The following is a 23,060-nucleotide window of genomic DNA, read 5'->3' on the forward strand; positions in this document are numbered from 1 at the left end:
GCTTGTCATCAATCTGTTTTTCAAGAGCTCCAAGTTCAGCGATTTTGTCCTCAACACTTTTCCTCAAACTATTTGATGTCGTGATAATTTAAATTGTCCTATGAGTCTCTGCTTTCAATGCATAGTCATCAGCAGCAGCTGTCATTGTCTTAATGTCTTTTCCATACCTGCTTTTCTTCTTCACCCACCCCCATAAAACAAACAAAAATTAACAAAGACATTTGTTTTATTTATGTCATCACTTATATAAAAACAGCGTATGGATATTTTAAACTATTTCATTTTATTTTAATATTTCTCTCAGCTGTATTCTATATTTTTAGATTTATCACGTTCATTGCAATTATTTTTTGTCCTATTTCCCCTCAATCCAAAAATAGAACCAGATGGAACTGATTTCATAATTAAGACTTTACAGTTTTTATTTTAAAACTTTGTTCACAGATACCTCTTCCATCAAAAACAATTTCATGCTGAAGGCTTTATGTTTTGCCATATTAGCTGTAATGGGTGGGTTTTTTTCCAGCTGCATGTGACCGAAAAGCACACTCTCTCAACACCGAAGTTGGAATCGGCAGCCAGACATTTCAAAGTGTACAATGATTCATATTTAAACCATGGCTACATACAGGCTTCATACCACCGGAAGTTCAAAATGTATGACTGCACAATGATCAGATGTGGAAATTTCCATTCAATCACAAACTTAATGGATTGTTTTAGTTGAGGGGGTTATTTTTTCCTTTTCCTTTTTATTTACATCTGTAAAATGAAAACTATTTATTAATTCTTTTTGGTTTCAAGAAAATCAAGACTTTTCAAGGTACCCAGACAATATTTTGAATTTTCAATCTGTTTTCAAGACCTTCAGGCACAAATTTATTTTTCAAGGCTTTTCAAGGTTTTCAAGGTCTGCTACAGACCCTGACAAGATGTTGATCAAAGTATCATGAGGTAATGGTTTCATGAAATAATGCAATGTTTTCTTTAAAGAGAAATATTCATTGCCATATAATAAAATTTAGGACATGCCTTGAGCAAGCACAACTAGCAATGCAACTTTCACTGCAAATTTCGACTGTCTAAAAAAATGAATGTTCAGTCTGTCAATTAAAAACTCCCAGTTTTGTTTTACTTGCTTTTCTAATTTGAATTGCATGACAGTAAATCATTAAATGGAAAAATGAGCTAGAAGTTTAAAATAAAACGTTTTCAAAAATCGAATCTTTAGAAGAAAAACTTGCATTCATTACATAAATAAATGAAATTAATTGACTGCTTTCTAAATTTATTGTTAAGGAGAGTTTTACTTAAATTGTCATTTGACTGATGGGATGGTTTCCAAGTTATGCTCATGTGATTAGTGGCTTACTTATTAGAGGTTTGCAAAGAAAATGTATCCTTTACACTGAAAATTCACCAATCAGTCACTTGTTTGCCATTTTTCACATCAACCCAAGATGTGCATCTTTATTTGGAGATCAAAATAAGAGCATGACATGGAGCTTCAACAAATTTTACACTGGGTCTATGTAAAAATAAAATTATACCAAAGTTTTAATACCACAAATGTTATATTTTGTAATCATCAATGTACATGAGGCCCATGTGGGACTGAAACTGCTCACTTGGCTGACATCTACCTAAAGCCATATGCAAGGTTAGTTGGACAAGAAATCTAGGCTAGTATAAACCTTTCTGACATTTAATGGCATTTTTCCTATTTTACTAATTGCAGTCACACTGTAGATCAGTATCATTCATGCAAGCTTGAAATGACTCATACCAGGATGTCTTGTCAAATTCTTTTGACTGGTTTGGAAATTGAACTTTTACAAATCATTTAAACATTAAGCAATTTATTGTAACAATGACCATACTGAAATGTGGATCAGCATCATCTGCACAAAACTTAAAGTTCTTCTTGGCAGTATGCTTCGGTTAAAGTGTTTTTGAAGAAACTGTGATTTAAGTTTTATAAAAAAATGTTTCAGCAATGCAGCAAAATTTAAAAGCAGAACATTATCATCTCTTCAAAATTCAAAGGCCTTCTAGCTAGAATATTTATGGTCCAGTCTGGTAAAATCTGGATGAGCTCATTTTGATAATCTGTTGTTTCAAGGTCATCTATTTTTAGCATCAGTGGCCAAGCTTGATGACAGATCTGAAATTTTTGCACAGACTTTAAAATTCTTCACAGCATGATGCTTTCAAACAATGTTGGTAAAATTATGTTTAGAGGTTGATTGTTTTAAATTTTCTGCTTTTAATGTTTGTAATAGGCATCATGTCTGTTGGCTAACTGACATCCTTGTGCCAGGAAGCTTTCTGAGGATATTGCACTTGAAAACACTTAAACCAAAAACTCAATGCTTACCAGCCTGACGGGGCAGATGGCTGTTATACAAAAAAAAAACTCTGACCCTATGTCTTTTATGATATTCAATGCTGACAAGGAAATAATTAAGTATCTGAAATTTGGAAACCAAATGAGCTCAAGAGGCCATACAGTGAATGGTCAGTATCCTATCATTCACTTTACCACATGTGAACTTACTTGGTGTTGGTGTTCCTTTATCCTGGTTCAGACGCGAGACCAGGGCCTCACGAGCTGATACAAAAAAGACTCTCTCATAACCCTCTTTATTGTCCGTCACGCCCAACTCATCCACCAAGAACTCAAGATTCCGCTCTAGGTGCTGCTGTTTCACCTGTCAGCATCAAGAAAAATAAAACAACATGGATGCATCAAACACCTGTCAGCATCAAGAAAAATAAAACAACATGGCTGCATCAAACACCTGTCAGCATCAAGAAAAATAAAACAACATGGCTGCATCAAACACCTGTCAGCATCAAGAAAAATAAAACAATCAACATGGCTGCATCAAACACCTGTCAGCATCAAGAAAAATAAAACAATCAACATGGCTGCATCAAACACCTGTCAGCATCAAGAAAAATAAAACAATCAACATGGCTGCATCAAACACCTGTCAGCATCAAGAAAAATAAAACAATCAACATGGATTTTGTTTGTTGTCCTTTTATGGTGTTTGCAGTCAACACGGCTGTTAGAATTTGTCCTTCTATGGTGACTGAGGATGAATTTATATAAAAATGGTCAATTTTAGAAACAATATATCTTACAAAATTCTGAATTACTAGTTGTTATAATTCAAAACATTTAACCTAAAATTCTCCTTACTGAAGAACACATTTAAAATATTTTATGATAAATGAGGTGCAAGAAGCTGGAGCTGATGTGCCAACAAATTTACTCCAACAACGTTGAATTTTAATCTTCTGCCTTCAAAGCAGCTCTAAAAGTGCAGTCAGTCCAATAATAAAAATAGCTGTGGTAAACTCAACTAATGCAGTCCAGTAATGAAACTGGCTGTAGCAAGCTCAACTAATGCAATTAATTTTTCCAAGGTTCATTTATGACCCTTATTGAATGGAATCAACAATGGTTTAGTTTAGAAATTGTATCTTTTAATATCAAAAGCTGTTTCTATTTTTAAACTCTCCTAATATGTCCGAAATAGTCATATGACCATGTACTATACTGCTGGATGTATCACTGGAAGAAGAAAAAGAAATTTTTAAGTAAATTGTGTTTCTTCAAGAATACTTACCCAATCACATTATATCAGGGGATATTAGACTGCTACCTCACAAATCCAACCCTACTAAAAGACAAAAATCGTCTTTTTCTATCTGATGTAGACAAAGCGTGATAACTCTTGCCCATTACCTCCCCTTGCCACTGTATCCATAGTTTTCTAGCTGAGTGATATACTAATGAGCAGTAATCTTTATTAGTTGACTATGATCTTGTCAGACTTCCAAGTATGTCTAGTATATAATCCATTTCAGCCACAAAACAAGGGCTTGAGGGGTGATATCCAGTTTCCCTGCTTTGACCAGAAGGCAAGGCAGGGTGGTTTGGAGAGTTTTTAAGTAATGTGATTGGGAAAGTATTCTCTAATAAACACAATTTACTTCAAATTTGCTTTCTCATTCAAACAGGCTCCCCAAATACATTTCTTTAAGAGAAAGGTAATAGGGAGGAGGGAATGATAAGCATCCTGCCTCTACTATGGGTATTCTTCTAGGGAATGAGGGTTGGATTATCCCATGTGAATGATAACCTGTTCTAATTACATAAACAACACAGCCTAGGGTCTTGATTTGTGACCCCCACATATGGTTAAGAAGAAAATTATTGAAATCTTACCAACATTTCACTGGCAAATCCAGTAAGATTGTTTTAACTGGATCTGGTGGTCACCTGAGCTGCAGCCACTGGACCCACCAGACTGAAGGTTTGCCTCTGCGAAGCTAAATCTCCAAGATAAAACTCGAGAAAGCTATCGCTGCATTCTAGTCAACAATTTCTACTACAACTTGGATCAAAATGTTACATTCTAATGTGAGGCTTGCAGAGATCGCTCGAATTTCATGAGCAGTAATCTTTATTAGTTGACTATGATCTTGTCAGACTTCCAAGTATGTCTAGTTTATAATCCATTTCAGCCACAAAACAAAGGCTTGCGGGGTGGTATCAAGTTTCCCCACTTTGACCAGAAGAGGCAATTGCACTTGCTAAAAATTGCCTCTGTGCATTTCAAGTAGTGCTTGAATGCATGAATAGGACATTGCTCAGCTGCTGCTCTCAACCTGTTCATGAAAAAGAGTAAGCAAATTATGATCCTTTGGTTACTTACAGTAACCAATTTTTGGCTCCAAAGCCTAGTTCAGTCAAGTGGACTTCCAAACCATCCAATCTGAAGACAATTTGGGTCAACAGAAAAGACATGTGCTAGCCATGTCATTTGTAAGGGGTACACAAAAAAAGGCTTACTCAATCTGCATGCTGAAGCTAGAGCTATCTGGAAACACATTTTGTATGATAATAACTTTAGCAAAGTGTAGGCTAAAGGCTTGAATTTATTTGAATTGAGCCAAGTAAAAACCCAGGAAAGATTCAATTTTTGAAACAAAATGAAGAAGTTTGGTCAATTCAGATCAAAACTGGTGACAAGATCAGATAGGTCTTTATCATGCCTGATAACACGTCTACCACAGTGCTGGAATGTGTCTAATATCATGGAGTGCTTGCCTTTGACAGCAATTTGGGCCTAATGTCTCTCTTCAAAGAGCCAGAGATAAAGTCAGCAAGTTGAGGAATTGAGGTAATTAGAGGGACAATATTATTGATCTTGCACCAGTCCCTGAAAACATGTAACTTTCCTTTGTAAGTCTTCAGACTGGATGGCCTTCTTGCTCTCAAGATTCTCTCCACAACTGAAGATTCAAATGGTCTCACAAGGCTATCTGGACAAGAGCCAAACATAAAGATGATGGCAGGGATGGAACACCTGAGACCAAGGTTGCATGTGAAGGTTCAGGTTGGCTGGAATCTTCCTGGACAGATTTATTGCAAGATAGAGCTAATCAGTAACCCAGGACTTGTACCATCTGAGAGGGGCTGTCAGAATAATCTTGCACTTCTGACCCTTTAGATTCGGAACTGATTTTGGTACCAAGACCATGGAAGTGTTATCAAATATCCACATGCCTCTCAGTCGATTGATGGAGCTTCCATGGCCCAAGCTTCTGGGTCTGGAAATAGACAGACAAAGGCAGGCAACTGGTGATTCAACCTTATTGCAAAAGATCAATCATCTGATGCCACAAAGTTCGCAGATCTGAGTAACAACTGATTGACTATAAGACCATTCCGTGTAAAGGACATGACCTTTCCTGGCGAGAATGTTGGCCAAGACAGTGAGTCTGCCTGAAATGTGTCTGATTTGTACATTGATTTGGAAATTGTTGGATCAATGTAGAATGTGCTAAATCAGAATACACAGGTTGGATGATTTGGTGCCCCCTGTTTGAGGAGGTGGGTCACCACCTCCCTGGCTCCCACAGGCCACTGAAAGAAGTAAAGTCTGGCAAAAGGTGGGAATCCCAGCAGTATGTTGTGATGTTGGTACATAGTTATTTCTGTTTGGGGCTTCTCCAGCAGCATTCCAGTGGTCAGCCAATGCAGGAATGATCTTATCTTGGGCATCTTTTAGACTGTTTGATAAAGGAGACTTGTAAAGGGTGCCATTGTGCTAGCAATGTCATTTGTAAGGGGCATACAAAATAAGGCTGAGTTTTATCAAGTCCACTGCCACATTTAATAATCTGAGGAGTTAGAAGAACTATCTCGCTGAAATCCATATCTTGTGGGAAATGGACAGTCCTGATTACATGAACACAATGAAGCCATAACAGATTCAGGTTGTAGACAAAGTTGATCAGAAAAGGGTGATTAAGCAATCCATACCGTAGTAAAAACCCAATGGCTGATGCTGAGGCCAAAGGTTAGGACATTTAATTGATAAACCCTGTCTCGGTAAGCAAAGCAGAGAAATTTATTTCACTTGGTGTGTCGGTCAGATCGATACTAACAGCATACCTGTCCCATCAGAATGAGAGAGAGATCAATATCGACACCTCGAAATTATTTCAAAGGTGAGATGAAAAACGTGTTAAGTCGACTCTGGTCGATCATTGCCATTTGCCTTCTGAATAAGAAACAGCCTTGAATAAAACCCTAGGGGAAGCCTCTTTTGCTAGGAAAGACTGGTTTCTTCTTTAAATACATTACCAAATCATTATACCTCAGGAGAAAAGGTAAGAGGTGGAGAGAGATGGTCCCCTATAATATGCGAGACAGCTTCTAGGTAACCTGACAGGAGAGGAATCCATCCACTGGGGTGCAGCTTCAAATCGGGAAAACATCCCACAACCACAAATCCAGCATAAGTCATGAAGCCATATCTTAAGAAGCTGTTGATTGACCTTGAAGGGCTGCAGATATAGGTCCTACAGATTGAATTGGGCCCTTTGGGATGACAAGATCTCACAGATAAAAGCAAAAGAATGTGAGCTCCAATGTCCATCCCACAGCATGGACTAACATCATTTAGTGAACAGTTCCAGTCCAATGCAAGGCTGGTGGCAACTGCTCTATCCTTGTGAGGGAAAATTTGTAATAAATTAATATGAGTGGGGGTTATTTCTCTATATGCCAGGCCAATAACCCAGTTAACCCAGGACAAGATAGTCCATTTTGATATATCCTCCTGTCCTTTTATATGAAGTAGAAAGAGCCATGATCTCCCTCAATGCAAAGGCTCTGTTCTATTAATGTACCACTTCAAAGCCTAAACTGGGTCTTGTAGGTGACCTTCAGCTGATGTGTCCAGACTATAAAGAGGTTTCATGATGAAAGCCTGGTTACCTGTGGAAGGAAGCCAATTCTTGATGATGAAAGAGAATGCCATCAAGAGTAAGACTAGCCCATTTTGTCGGAACTGCACGTAATTGGGGTCTGTGACAGGGCATGTATTTCGCCAATTCTGCCTACAGTCACTAACACCATCAAGAAGCAGGTCTTGTATGAAAGGTGCACCAGTGATACACCTGAAAGTGGTTCAGATATGTCTTCTTCAGCCTGATAGTACCCAAGATAGGTTCCACATTGGGCATAAAGCTAACATTTATGGTCATGTACACTCAAAGATGGAGAGTAGGTCAGATAATCCTTGTTTTGTCTGATACCCTCTCTTTTGTGATGATGAAAGGTGTCAGCAATCAAACTCAGCACAAACTTTCTCTCTACAAAGGGCCAGAGGAAGCTAGCTATTAGCAGTAAAAATGCCTAGACAGGTATGATGTGTTCATTTGAGCACACTGGGTGAAAACATGCCATTTGCCTTTGTATGCTTTCATAGTGGAGGACCTTCTTGCTAGAATGACTCTCTCCATGACTGCTTATTTCTGAGGGCCTATTTCATGTGATCCAGACATGCAGGTTCTGTAGCTCTGAGTAGGACTGAAACAACTCCAGTCATGGTTGTTTGAGTAGATGACAGAAAATCCAAAGTCTCCAAGGAGTTCCTATTGCAAGATTGATGAGGTCATTGATCCACAACTCCTCCCTTCTGAATGGTGCAATAAGGATAAGGAAACAATCTGATTCTCAAGCTTCTGTATCACTTTTTAGAATTAGAGGTGTTGGAGGGTAGGCGTATGCATCCAGGATGCTCCAATCTATTGACAGTGACAAGTGCGTGGGCTTTGAGTCTGGAACTGGAGGTATGAAGGTTGGGAGTTGGTATTCCACCATGTCACAAACAGATCCACCATCGGCTACATTTCTGAATGAAAAACCAAGGGATGAAGAGACTATTCCGCCTGTATTAGTTGACTGTTCCGGCACAAAGCTTTGGCTAGTACATTAGGTGTCCTAGGATATGGCGAATTTGTATATGGATTTGTTGCTGACAACACCACTTTAAAAAATCCCACACCAGGACACAAAGGTCTTGGTTCTGCCTTGTCATTTGACATAAGTCACCAATGTAGCATGAGCAAGACACGAATGAGGCACCATTATAGATACTTACAAAGAATGTGCATCAATATCCAAAATAAGGTAATTACCTGTAGAGAAAAAAGCCCACAGACTGCCTATGCAGTGTCCCCCTCATGAATGGCCCCCCATGACCAGCACCCACCCACCCTTTATGACCAGAATCCCTTGGCACCGACGAGTTTGTGTTCAGAAGTACACCTCAAGAAAGGCCACCCATCTAACGCAACCAGCGGCCAACATTCTAGTGCACAAATGTAAAATAGACCCCTCACAAGGACCCACATTTTATTATCAATATGTGTCCAGAACCAATAGTTAATTATGGTAAGGTAAGTAATCTGATTATCTTTCACAATGTCTGTTTCCAGGTGTCAGGTTTTCGTTACTGGAAGAAGTGTTGACTAAAGTAAATGTACTACTAAGGTTATTATTATATCATTATTGCTGATATTTGCAGGAAATGGGGTCAGCAGTATTTTGATAGATCTTTGGGCTTCACACAGAGGATTTGATTTGGGTTTTTTTCTTAATTGAGAATTATGACCAGGCATAATTGTCAATATCATAACATGGTAAGATAGAAATCGGGTTAGCAATGTTTTGATAGAGCTTTAGGCATTGCACAGCATATTTTTTTTAAATGACAATTACAACTGATGTAATTGTCAAGATCGTAACATGGTCAGATAGGGTAATAGATTTCATCAATTAACACACACACTCCTCCAGGGAAACAATTAACATTGAACAAACATGGTACCAGACAAAAACCAAAAAACATGTGACAGTACATGTATCACTTCCTTGATAAGGCATTTTGATTACAAAAGTTTCGCCTGCAAAATTAAATAAATATAAGGTACAATTAGCAACATAGGAATAAATCATTATAAAACTTTAACATGTCATTATGTAAACAAAGAAAAAATACTTTAGAAGAAAATGTTATTTGACTTGACGAGAATGGGGAGAGTTCACTTCCCGAAACATTTTATATCGGGAAGACTCAAATAAACAAGATCGTAAAAGATAAGGAGATGATTCTGTAGCAGTGGAAAAATGGAATAAATAGAAAGAGAATTATTTTAAATACAAATGAACGTATGTACCAAGATTTAAGTAACATTTTTGAATGGTTTTGTAATGTGCATGACAACAGTACCACACTCGCATTTCACACCTGAGAATAAGAACTATTAATTAATGCACATTGAAATAACTCTGTTTTTAAGACAAGAAGAACATTTTAATAATTAACGTTACTTTTAAATGAAGATATTAACTGGCTTTAAGTTATATGTAGTTTTCCTACTATATACAAGTATATACATATCTAACAAATATAGTCCCCCTATGGAAAGGACACTTTCCTGGTGCAGAAGGGTTGGCAGTATAAGAGGGGGACCACTATACAAGTAAAAACATTTAAGTTGGTATCCAGAAACTATGAATGCCTTTGAATAAAACTCACTGATATGCACCCTTTCAAAATAGATTTACACACATATCAGGAGTTTTTAAAAGCATGAGAGACTTCCACGTACATAATATAATTATAGTCCAAACTTAGTGTAAAGTCACTTGCGCTCCTTGTGCAAGTACCTAAATGTATGACAACCGCCAAGTCCTATACCTAAGGGGATGTCACTCTGATCAACCGCTACATAGGTCGGCAGACAACTTTTAGCTCCCTTTAGCTAAAATTAGTATCAGGGAGGGCTGGATTTGCGAGGTAGAAGTAGTTCTCCAAAGGTATTATGATTGGGTAATGTGTTTAAAGAAACAGTGTCACACTAAATGACAACATGAGGGCAATGATAGCATGGTTTAACGTGGTCTTAAAAAGAGTCTATAAAGGTAACAATTTTATTCAAATTGGCAGAAATTGTACAAATAATGTATACAACCTGTAGAAGAATGACTGTACAACCACAATAAATCCAAAGTGAAAGTTGGATGGTCCAATTTTAACACTAAGATGTCATGTATTGTCGGTGGTAAAATGTACAATGTCATCAATACAGAAGTGAAGATATGAAACCAGCGACACCCAGCATTGGCAACGGAAAATAATGGGCAAGAGTTAATGCCCTCTGTCAATATGAGATAAACATAAAGAGATGATTTTCATCTATCAGTAAGGCTGGATTAATAAGTTAATGTAAAGAGTCTGGGGAACATATTTGAAGGAGAAACAATTGAATTTCATAAATCTGCATGTAACTTATTCAAATTTACAGAACAGAATTGTTAACTTTACTCGGCATTACTGCATATGTTAACATGAAGATAGCTTTTTAGAAAAGGTTGATTTAAATTTTGAGAGAGAGGTCTTTAAAACTATGTACCTTTGCTTAAAAAGAAGCACTCACTTTTATATTTGAATCCATTTATGTTTGGTTGGTGCCCTAAAATCTGTTTTAGATGTAATCCAACCATGAACTTAACATTTAATGCAGTCATTATCAAGGATGCCAAGAGGATGGAATTTTTCAATGAAAATCATTTAGAGAGATCACACATCACAGACATGTTAGTACAAATGTATGTCTAGCATTTGCTTCTTTCTCCTGCCTGTCCCAATCTCCCACTAGTGTGGAAACCCAAACTTATTGCCCAAACTAACTAAAAATTACATGAAATGATCCCATGCCTGTCAGTCAACCCCCTGGGCTACAATGGCTCCTGCATCCAATAGTCACCCCAATGAACCACCATGGCTCCTGCATCCAACAGTCACCCCAGTGAACCACCACGGCTCATGCATCCATTAGTCATGCTACTGAGCGACCATGGCTCCTATACCCATTAGTCACCACAATGAACTACCATAACTCATGTTTCATTGGTCACCAAACTTACCCACCATGGTTCCATTGACCAGGGCTGATTTAATCGTAGGGCTAAAAGCCATACATTTTGGTCACAAGTCTGGCATGCAAACCACCAAGCCAGCACGACTCCTGCCTCCATTAAGTCATCTCTCTTAGACACCATAGCTTCTGCTTTCATTAGCACCCCATAACCACATACACGAGGGCACATCAGACCTGTTCTAAATTCCCAAGCCTGCAGACAGTTGCTGATTTACCATCAGTAACTATACTCGAAATCATTAAATATACGAGAGATAGCATAAACATAAGTATCAGCTTCCTTTAAGAAACCATGTTTTGCTGAAATATGTATCATTATCCATTTTTCGCAACCATAAGCAAAACCAGTTTTTAAAAAATGAGCGATTTCAAAATAAAGCTTTCTCTCAGCTAACAGATGATAGTAAGGAAACCTTCAAAATACTTGTTATGTGTACAGGTAGCAAGAGTACTATATACAAACTTATAATGTGTACACACTTGCAACATGGACAGGTGATATAACTTGACAAATGCTTTAAACTTGTACAGGTAACAAAAAACTTTACCGCTTCAACATCCTCCTCATATACCGAGGTGTCCCACCTGTTCTGAAGAATGAATAAATTTGGTTTTGACAGACGTTCATTCACTTTGTGGAAAAAATTCTTCTCCTGAAAACAGAATGAATCAGTCATTATAAAACATTTTTTTAATAATTACAAACCAAGTTCTTTCAATTGATACTATTCATGCAACAAGCGAAAATTGTACAATGATTATACAGAATTAAACCTACCATTATTTTTTTGTCTCAACAATCGAAGTCAGTGAGTTTCTTGAGATCATGAACAAACAAAGTCTGTGAATTTCTGATACTGTCTTGAGGTCATAAACAAGCAAGCTCAGCGAAATTTTGCCTCCTTATAATGCACACAGGTCATAAACAAATAAAGCCAACATTATGTCCCCTCACAACTGTTTGCGGTTATCAGCATGCAAGGTGTGTCTAAATTAAATTTTCAGACTGAGCCCTCTGTATTCCCCAAACTGTCTGTCAGCACACAGGACCTAAAACCTAATCTTGATGATTAATCTGGTACGTATATACAGTTTCAAAGGGAAATCTTGAACAGTTTAGATTATTGCTCCAAAAAATGAAAGTGACTGATGGATAGATAGATAAACAGACAGATCTTAAAAGCAAAATGTATACCTAGATTACCAGTCATATATATATATATAACAATAATATTAGCTTATGCGTCATATTATACTAGCTTACTGTCTGCATTAGTGTTGACTCAGCATTGGACACAAGGACAAAAACATCAGCATCCAGACAGAACTTGTCTATCCAGATGTCCAGGTCTGGTGTCACATCTATTCCTGGACTGGAAGGTAAAATAAATATCTTCAGTAACATCTCAGAAAATTCTATATTTCATATTCATTTCTATAAGATTGCCAAAGCCCACGTAAATCTGAATTAAAAATTACCGACACTGAAATATTTTTCAGCCCAATTCAAGTTTATAGGGATTGACATTGATATATGTAATCAGCCCAATAAAAGTTCATAAGTACTGACACTGATGTATGTAATTTAGCCCAATTCAAGTTTATAAGTATTGACACTGATGTATGTAATTTAGCCCAATACAAGTTTATAAGTATTGACACTGATGTATGTAATTTAGCCCAATAAAAGTTCATTAAGTACTGACACTGATGTATGTAATTTAGCCCAATTCAAGTTTATAAGTATTGACATTGATATATTAAATCAGCACAATTCAAGTTTATAGGGATTGACATTGATATATTAAATCAGCACAATTCAAGTTTACAGGGATTGACATTGAATTTTTTTAATCAGCCCAATTCAAGACTAATAAGTATTGACACTGATATATTTTATCAGCCCAATTCAAGTTCATAAGTATTGACAATGATGTATGTAATTTAGCCCAATTCAAGTTTATAAATATTGACATTGATATATTAAATCAGCACAATTCAAGTTTATAGGGATTGACATTGAATTTTTTTAATCAGCCCAATTCAAGACTAATAAGTATTGACACTGATATATTTTATCAGCCCAATTCAAGTTTATAAGTATTGACAATGATGTATGTAATTTAGCCCAATTCAAGTTTATAAGTATTGACATTGATATATTAAATCAGCACAATTCAAGTTTATAGGGATTGACATTGAATTTTTTTAATCAGCCCAATTCAAGACTAATAAGTATTGACACTGATATATTTTATCAGCCCAATTCAAGTTTATAAGTATTGACAATGATGTATTTTATCAGCCCAATACAAGTTTATATGTACTGACATTGATATACGTACTCAGCCCAATTCAAGTTTATAAGTATTGACACTGATATCTTTTATCAGCCCAATTCAAGTTTATAAGGATTGACATTGATTCATTTTATCAGCCCAATTCAAATTTATAGGTATTGACATTGATATATGTACTCAGCCCAATTCAAGTTTATAAGTACTGACGTTGATATACTGAATCAGCCCAATACAAGTTTATAAGTACTGACACTGATGTATGTAATTTAGCCCAATACAAGTTAATAAGTATCGACACTGATGTATTTAATCAACCTAATTCAAGTTTATGAGTATTGACACTGATGTAATGAATCAGCCCAGTTCATGTTTATAAGTACTGAGACTGATGTATTTAATTTAGCCCAATAATAATAATAATAATGAGGACTTTGTAAAGCACCTAATCTTTAGAAGCTCTAAGCGCTTTACAACATTAGACAACACCTATAAGATAAGAAACATAATAATATTATTACAAAAATAAACAACATGAAATTAGAAAAACATTAAAAAATGAAAAAGCATGCTGAGAATATTTCAGGTAGAAAATATTATTAGGTCTTTAAGTTTGTTCTTGCAGTCGAAATAAGTGAGTTTTGAGAGCCCTCTTGAATGTGATCACTGTGTCTTTGTGTCTAAGTTCAGTGGACAATTCATTCCACGTTGCTGGGCCCTGGTATGCAAAAGAACGCTGTCCATATGACTTTGTTTTCATAGTGGGAATAATGAGTATACGATTGTCAGAAGAGGAGTATTGTCAATAAGTATTGACATTGATATATTTACTCAGCCCAGTTCAAGTTTATAAGTATTGACACTGATGTATGTAATTTAGCCCAATACAAGTTTATAAGTATTGACACTGATGTACTTAATTTAGCCCAATACAAGTTTATAAGTATTGACACTGATGTACTTAATTTAGCCCAATACAAGTTTATAAGTATTGACACTGATGTACTTAATTTAGCCCAATACAAGTTTATAAGTATTGACATATTTAATTAGCCCAATACAAGTTTATAAGTATTGACACTGATGTACTTAATTTAGCCCAATACAAGTTATAGGTAGTGACACTGATATATTTAATGTAACCCAATACAAGTTTATAAGTATTGACATATTTAATCAGCCCAATACAAGTTTATACGTAATGACATTGATATATGTAATCAGCCCAATACAAGTTTATAAGTATTGACACTGAGTATGTAATTTAGCCCAATACAAGTTTATAAGTATTGACAATGATATATTTAATCAGCCCAATTTAAATTTATAGGTACTTACATTGATATATTTAGTCAGCCTAATTCAAGTTTATAGGTACTTACATTGATATATGTAATCAGCCCAATTCAAGTTTATAAGTATTGACACTGAGTATGTAATTTAGCCCAATACAAGTTTATAAGACCAAGACCAAGAACATTTATCTGTATCTGTCAACAAAGGTGGAAAGGCTTCAATAAGATAACTCCATTAGCATGATTGGTTTATAGACATTTATATTTGTTCTTAATCCGTAACATAACTTGTTCATTTTGAACTCAAAAGAGGTACACTCCCCCCTTTGGCTGGGAAAACACCACCAAAGTATCCAGGGCATATGTTGGTCACTCCAATCAATTCACCTTTACTTTTTCTGCAAATGTATACAACTTAAAGTGGGCAGATTTAAATAGTTGCAAAGCGACGTGTAATGAGGCCAAATTCTGAAGAGCGGAAAACACACATGGATGTGTGTTGGTTGCCTGCAGGTGTGTTTTTCTTGAATAGATATTGCTCAGGACATAAAATCAACTATCATATCCTGCAACTGAATATGTAGTTAAATGGTGGAGATCTCAATCAGTTCAAAGATAGCCTTCTGGGTTCTGTATTTTTCATGCTGTTAAGAACAGAGTAATTTATATAATCAGGTAGTTAACATTATCAATTTCTATTCCTCAAATATATGGTGTGTGGGTGTGTGTGATTTAGATTTAAAACACGGCTTTAACAATTTTCCAGTCATATCGTTACAATGTCTGCAGTGTGGCAGCTTAAAGTGATGTCTAGCACTAGGGCATCATGTCGCAGACATGTAGCATGATGTCCCACCCAGCCACATTATCCTGACACCAGGCCAACCAGTCTTAACACTAACCTCTTAATGCTGAGTGCCTAGTGAGGCAGCTGTTAGTACCATTTTTATAAGTCTTTGGTATGACTCAGCTGGACTTTAAATATATGGTAACAAAGTCTCTAAAACATGAAAGCAGGTGCACTCAAAATTTAAATCTTGTAAAATTTACTTATAACTGGTGCTCCCAAATCTAAAAGGGGTTGAAAATGACTCCTTAAGTGGAATTTTTAAGATATGAATATGTGTGCAGAAATACTTCTGTAACAATATCCAAGCCCTTCAAAAGCAGAGATAACTGAAGGAGAATAGTATAAAGATGCTGATGGCATCATGCAGAGATGTCAACTCCAACTATTACACAATAAGAATACCAGCTTGAACAAAAGCATCATGTTTAATAGTACTCTTTATTGGCACCAACAAGTAGGATATGGTTGACTCTTACAACTACTGATCATCAGATCTCATTTAACTCAACCTTTGGTCAGGGAATGTGGTCTTGAATTAAACTTATTGTGCAAAAAATTACCTTTTCTTATTCGACTTCATCTTGACCTCTGACCCTGAAATCTTGGATCTGTATGCTTCTTTTTTACACTAATAGCACGCAGTCCACAAAGTTTGGTCAAGGTACTTATTCTAGAACAAAAGTTATTCTACAAAAATGAACTTTACTATCAATCACAAATGCCATAAGCTTTGACCTTTTGACCCCAAAATCAAATGACTTATTCCCTACCTAAAGTGCAAGCCACAAACTCTGATCAAGGTATGAGGTCTAGAACTAAAGTTATTATGCAAAAACCAGTTTTGCTTCTTTCAATCAAAGTAATCAAGACCTTTTGAACCCTGAATTCAATAGGCTTCATCCTTCACCAAAGTGCAAACCATCCTTACACAACAATGTTTGATCTGTGCATGTGATTCAAAACTAATGCTACTGTGCATAAACAATTTTCTTCTTGTCAATTACCTTGACCTTTGATGTACTGATCCTGAAATTAATTAGGTTCTTCCTCCTTACCCTCAGAGCAAGCCACACACTAAGTTTGGTAACTAAATATGGTGGACAAATTGATTTATTATGCAGGAACAATTTTTCTTTTTTTCAAGTCTTGTAGTTTTAGATCGTCATCAACTTAACCCTTTACCTCATAGAGCATAGTTACAAAGTGCAGCGCGCTATAAATAGAACACCTGTTACCTATTTGACTCCATATGCATACGGTTGCCTGTGAACTGTTAAGCAATGTAGTGTATGTTACGTTTAACTGCAATTTTAACCATTTTACATTTTTGGTACACATCTATTATATGTGGAAAAATTTAAGAGTAAAGTCCAATTGTTATAGCTGTGTAATTATTTATCACGGAAGAATTTTTTTATGTGCTTTAAAATCTTGAGAAAATTCATTCACCATCATGTCAGTGAGGCCACGTGACCAACCGTAGCTGCCATTTCTCATACTCGAAATTTACAAGTTTTTCATCTGCGTCTTCATCACTAAGTCATCTGAATTTGATAATTTATAAAAACTAATTGCTGCCTACATCAATATCATAGCCTTTACCTAGGTTATTGAATCTTTCATAGTTGTGATTCTAATCATGAAAACTTCGTAAGTACTGAATGAAATCCACGACCGCCATTTTGGAGATTGGAGATTATGATCCAGTTACTTTCAATAGCAGATATCGACCAGTGCATAAACAGTTACCACGTGATCTGATGTAGTTGTCATTCGCAGAAATGAATGTAGTATCTAATAGGGGGTTTTCCCCGCAGATGGCTCTATGAAAACCGGCTTAAAATGGCTGAAGTTTACATCTGAAGTCAAAAGGCGCTTCCATGCGACTTGAGTTGAGGCGTCAAAAGGTGCTTCCATGCAAGTGGTGTAGAGGCGTCCAAAGATGCTTGCATGAGGTAAAGGGTTAATTTATTGTGCAGAAATGAAATTGGTAATGAACGAACATCAAGCTAGAAAATGGCAGGCAAATAAAAAATTTGAACCTAAACATAAAACTAGGAATATTTCACAAATTTCATCACATGTATTCTTTACATCAAATCTTACTGATTTAAAGAAAAAGTCTATAAGGCATTTTTGATGCCTTGTATATTCTATTTATGATGGACATATTTGTTTTCAATGTATGATTCTCATCAGCCACTTGTAATTGGACATCTTTCTTGCACTCTTGTATGTGAATCATGATCCTAAGCTGATGTGATTCATGACTGATCAATATTCATTTGATTTCAGGAAACAAATGACCATGTATGAACTCAAAAAAATAAAACAATCTGATATCACAAGATTTTCTGTAATATATATACTGAGGATCAAGTTATGGTTCAATTACAAAATTACACCTGACCTGAATATCAGAATCTGACAGAATGATCCTAATGGTGTAAACTGGTAGTTGAAAACAGAAACCACTACCAACCCACACCCACACCCACCTCCCAATCAGGATATCTGTGTTAACAACAGAAAATATTACCAATCCATACCCGCACCCACCTCCTAATGAGGATATCTGTGTTAACAACAGAAACCACTACCAATCCATACCCACACCCACCTCCTAATCAGATATCTGTGTTAACAACAGAAAATATTACCAATCCATACCTACACCGGGGTCCCAAGTGGCCAAGTGGTCTAAAGCGCCCCCCGTTACGGACCACTGCCATTTCACCTCTGTCTACGTGGCTTCGAGTCATGGATTCGGCCAATGTTGATATGTGAGAAAGCTTGCCAGTAGCTTCTCATGGGTCGGTGGTTCTTTCCGGGGTTTTCCCAGGTTCTTCTTCCACCATTACTACTGGCTGCCAGGTATAGCCTATCGTGTGCTGAAAAATGGCGTTAAACACCACAACAACAACAACAACATACCTGCACCAAACTCCACATCAGGATATCCATCTGTGTTAAAAACATGAAAGTTATTACTGTACAAGTCATATGGACATTCCAACATCAGTTAATCATGTTTCACCAGGGGCACACAACTCTTGTACCCAGACCTCAGTGCTACCAAAATGCTAGATATGGGCTATGATATATATAAGTCGAGTAGCCAAGTGCCACTAAAAGATAATGTGAAACTTGTATGATTTATCAAAGCATCCCTATAGCAACATTTTATCATAACAATTGTTATGGACACATATGAAGGTTAATTGATAGTTTTTATGCAAACAGCTTCATATTCATGTGCTTTTAATATCCCCCTTTGGTGCCATGAATTTAACCTGGACTGCCAGATTATTTTACAGATTGCCTTATTTCAAAATTTGTTGGATATGGTGCATGAACGTGACCAATCTCCACTATATTACCTGTCAACAAACACAACGTCTTCCTTCAGCAGACGACATTTCTCTTTCGGCCAGACAATTCTAATCAGAGAATTGGACTCCAACTTCACAGAGCTGAGGGCATGAGCCAGTTGCTTTATTGACTGGAAACAAATAAAATATGACCATACACTTCACTTAATAAGGGACCATTAATATTTAAACTGCATCATTATAAAGTCAAAGGTCAACTCAGGGTTCCTGCCACAAATTCAGGAAAAGATTTCAGACCTTTTCCAGACCCGAAGAAAATAAAAATCTCCAGACTTAACCACGTGACAAATTTATTGACCTAATGATAGCAACAGAGGATGAATTTTTCAGAATTTTGGAATAAATAAAAACAGAAATTTTCTGGTTAATTTGAATGAGTTGAATCTAAAGATGAACTCATGTTCATGATATCTTTTCATATAAATGAACTCATGTTCATGATATCTTTTCAGATAAATGAACTCATGTTCATATCTTTTCAGATAAATGAGTTCATGTTCATATCTTTTCAGATAAATGAACTCATGTTCATATCTTTTCATATAAATGAACTCATGTTCATGATATCTTTTCATATAAATAAACTCATGTTCACGATATCTTTTCATATAAATGAACTCATGTTCATGATATCTTTTCATATAAATAAACTCATGTTCATATCTTTTCAGATAAACTCATGTTCATGATATCTTTTCAGATAAATGAACTCATGTTCATGATATCTTTTAAGATAAATTCTCAGAAAGCACTGAAACACATGCACCATCCACCATTTCTGATATTGGTCTTGGTCACTTTTAGAAAAAACTCAACTTCAAATTATTTCCAGCCAACATTTACATATTTTTTTACATATGGGTACTTCTGAAGCCTTTTTGTTCCTTGTTTAAGTGCCCTCCCACAATCATTTTTTTTATAAATACCATAATGACAAGTCATACAAAAGTTGAAATTATATCTTACTCTTAAAACAGTGCATGATCATTACAATATTTTTAAACATATACATGTTCATCTGAAATCACAATTTAGTAAACATAAAATGCCACTTTAGAACTAAATTATAAGATAATTTTGGTCAATTTTGATATCTTTAAAATTAATGACAAAGAATAAAGAATCAGAAGAAAAAAACTTACACTGAATATTTCAACAAATCTACAAAAGAGGTCTTTCACATGGACAAAATTCTTGAAAAATTCCTTATTCACTCTTTCATACTGATAGATACAGGTTTTCCACCAATTTATTATTACAGTAAATCTGAATTTCTATGGTGTAAAATGTGTGTGTTGCAACATTAAATTTTAGATGTCAAATTTTTGGTACTTTCTAAATAATTCCAATTACATTTGAGCAATATTATACAGTTCATGATACAGTATTAAATTCTGAAATCAGAGGGTGCGAGAGAAGGAACTGGAAAAGAGTTCTCATGAAATATTATTATCTTACTTTTTTAAAAAAATGATATGTACAGATCAACTGCTTTTTTCTTTATAATCTCAATATTCAGAATAGATTGGTATTCACAATACATGCCATGAACTGATTTTGTTTCCTTCAGAATAATTTAAATTTTACCTCTTGTTGTCTATATTAATTTTAAATTAAATAGGCCTTCCAATGCCTCTAGATATCACCCCTCATTTGCAAATACAAGTCCAAGTCTAACCTTGAAAATACATCACACACAAAAAAATGGTACCAAATGTTTTCAACAGATTTAGTATAATAAATAAAAACACATGTGTATCATCTGATTCCTTGGTTAGCTTTGTCATAAATGAGTTTTTGTGTGTTTTTGAACTCACTTTATGCCATACTGTTGCCATTATTTACATTTTTATGGACCCACATGCTGGGAAGAGTTACTGTTCTTGCTAGTAAGGTTGACCTATTATAAGATGTAATTTGTTAGTTTTCCGCAAATATTCTCATACATTGTAGCAATAGTTTTGTAAAATGATATCCAAAGTATTTAAAAAGTAGTTGTAGGTCAGGGTACATATTCGTTTATTTAGTTTTACTGCATTTTGAAAATTTATATTCTCGTTTATTTCTGCCAAATATGTTGTACATAAGGCCCAATGTCACATACGCTAAATATAGACAGCAGATCTTTAAACCATGAATATATTCAGATGTAACAATGTTGATGTTGATTAATCCTCAACGAGTCAGCAAACACCAGTCAAAACTGCATGGCCTTCTCCCACAAATTTATGACCTCTACACGTCCTGAGATGTTGTGTTCTACAGTAATGCCCGAAGAGCTCCAAACAGAGCAGTCATGTTTTCCAGTTTCCAGAACAACAAAAATTTAAGACTTTTTCCAGACGTTTCAGTCATTTTTACATTTTTCCAATCCTTTTCAAGGCTTCGAAAAACAATTTAAAAATTTAAGATATTTTCCAGAATTCTAGACCTGTGCGGGAACCCTGTCAACTTTTAATTTGATCTTTAATATTTAGTTTTTATTTATTTTACCCAATATATTAAATTTATGTTTTAATTGACAAATGCCATTCCTGAAAAATTTTTTTTTTACAAAATACATGCAAGAAAATAGTGTATTTCACAAGCAGGTAAACAATCTGATTCAGGAAAGCCATTATGGTTAAAACTTGTGTCAACTAAATTAATTGTTTGTTAAACCTGGCTATCTCTTTCAATATAATGGTACTTCTATAATTTATTTAGATCCCAGGAACACTAATATTATAATTTAACTCATTCATTTTCTTCTTAACTTTGTAAGGGCCGTAATATCTAATCCAAAGAAAAATCTGATGAAGGAGCAAGAAAGACAGAACACCACTATTAAAAAATTCAAAAGTTCTCTCCATTTAAGTTCTGTCAAACCATAAATGCACTTCTGACTTAAATTGCTGAATGCCAAATTCAAATACAATAGTTCCCGACCTAAAATTTTACCCTTGACACAATTGGATACAGTTAGAAAGGCCAAATTGAGTAAAAGACTTTATCAATGCTTTTACTATTATTTTTGATTTTATATTCCTCAAGTGAATTGCCTCTGGAAACCTTGTTGACGCACACATAATGGTCAACAGGTATTGGTTACCTGACTTGGTCTTAGGTTAGGGACCAACACAATCTGCCATAATTCTACTAAATTGTTCGTCCAAGGCAGGAATAGGTTGTAGATGAGCCTTGAAAATTTTCTGATTTGGTTTTCCTACCATTTGACAGGTATGACAAGATCTACAGTATTTACCAGCATCACTCTTGATTTTTGGACAATAGAAATGAGTTAAGATCTTGCGATAAGTTTTATTGATCCCTAAATGACCAGCCAATGGAGTTTCATGGGCCAGACTAAGTATTTCCTGTCTGTAAGATTTTGGAACTACAATCTGATAGTTCACTGAGCATTTGTCATCAGCAGGTACCTCAGGAGGTCTCCATTTTCTCATAAGAATTTCATTTTTAATGAAATAACAGACAGGAACTTCAGTAGCTTCAGTTTCACTAACGGCCTTCTGAAACAAACAGGAGATCTCAGGATCTTTTTCCTGTTCGATGACAAGTGATTGCCTATTATCACCCTGCTTGGAATAAAGAGAATAGGTCGTTTAAAGAGGATCACTGTGATCAATACCTTCTGATTAATCCAAACGAGGAGTGAAAATGACTTCATCAAAAGCCTGACCAATACATGTGTCACATGCTGTAAATACATCAGGGAATTCTTTTTCAATTGGATCAACTTTCTGATCCAAGCAAGTCTTGTCAGTTAGAAGTGAATTAACCACAACCTTGTCTCCAGCTATGTTGTTGCCTAGTAATAAACGAATGCCCTCAATGGGTAAAACAGAGACCATTCCGACTGTCGTGGATCATGAAACTAAGTCTGATGACAAATTTACACAATGGAGTGGAA

General features: G+C 35.6%; 1 protein-coding gene across 2 annotated transcripts in view; it reads right to left on the reverse strand.

Annotated features, from left to right (window-relative positions):
• Window positions 1–23,060, reverse strand: part of LOC149782343 (mitofusin-2-like) — an 89,737-nt gene that overhangs the window by 56,015 nt on the left and 10,662 nt on the right. For both annotated transcript variants that reach the window (XM_089933721.1, XM_089933722.1), the window contains exons 5-8: window positions 19,139–19,260; window positions 12,581–12,689; window positions 11,865–11,969; window positions 2,558–2,711 (exon numbers count right to left, since the gene is read on the reverse strand). In XM_089933721.1, coding sequence (XP_089789847.1) covers window positions 2,558–2,711; window positions 11,865–11,969; window positions 12,581–12,689; window positions 19,139–19,260 — 490 coding nt within the window. The remainder of the gene's footprint in view (window positions 1–2,557; window positions 2,712–11,864; window positions 11,970–12,580; window positions 12,690–19,138; window positions 19,261–23,060) is intronic.

Source organism: Sinohyriopsis cumingii, chromosome 15 (assembly GCF_028554795.1).
Source record: "Sinohyriopsis cumingii isolate HCF-2022 chromosome 15, ASM2855479v2, whole genome shotgun sequence".
NCBI classification, from domain to species: Eukaryota; Metazoa; Mollusca; class Bivalvia; order Unionida; family Unionidae; genus Sinohyriopsis; species Sinohyriopsis cumingii.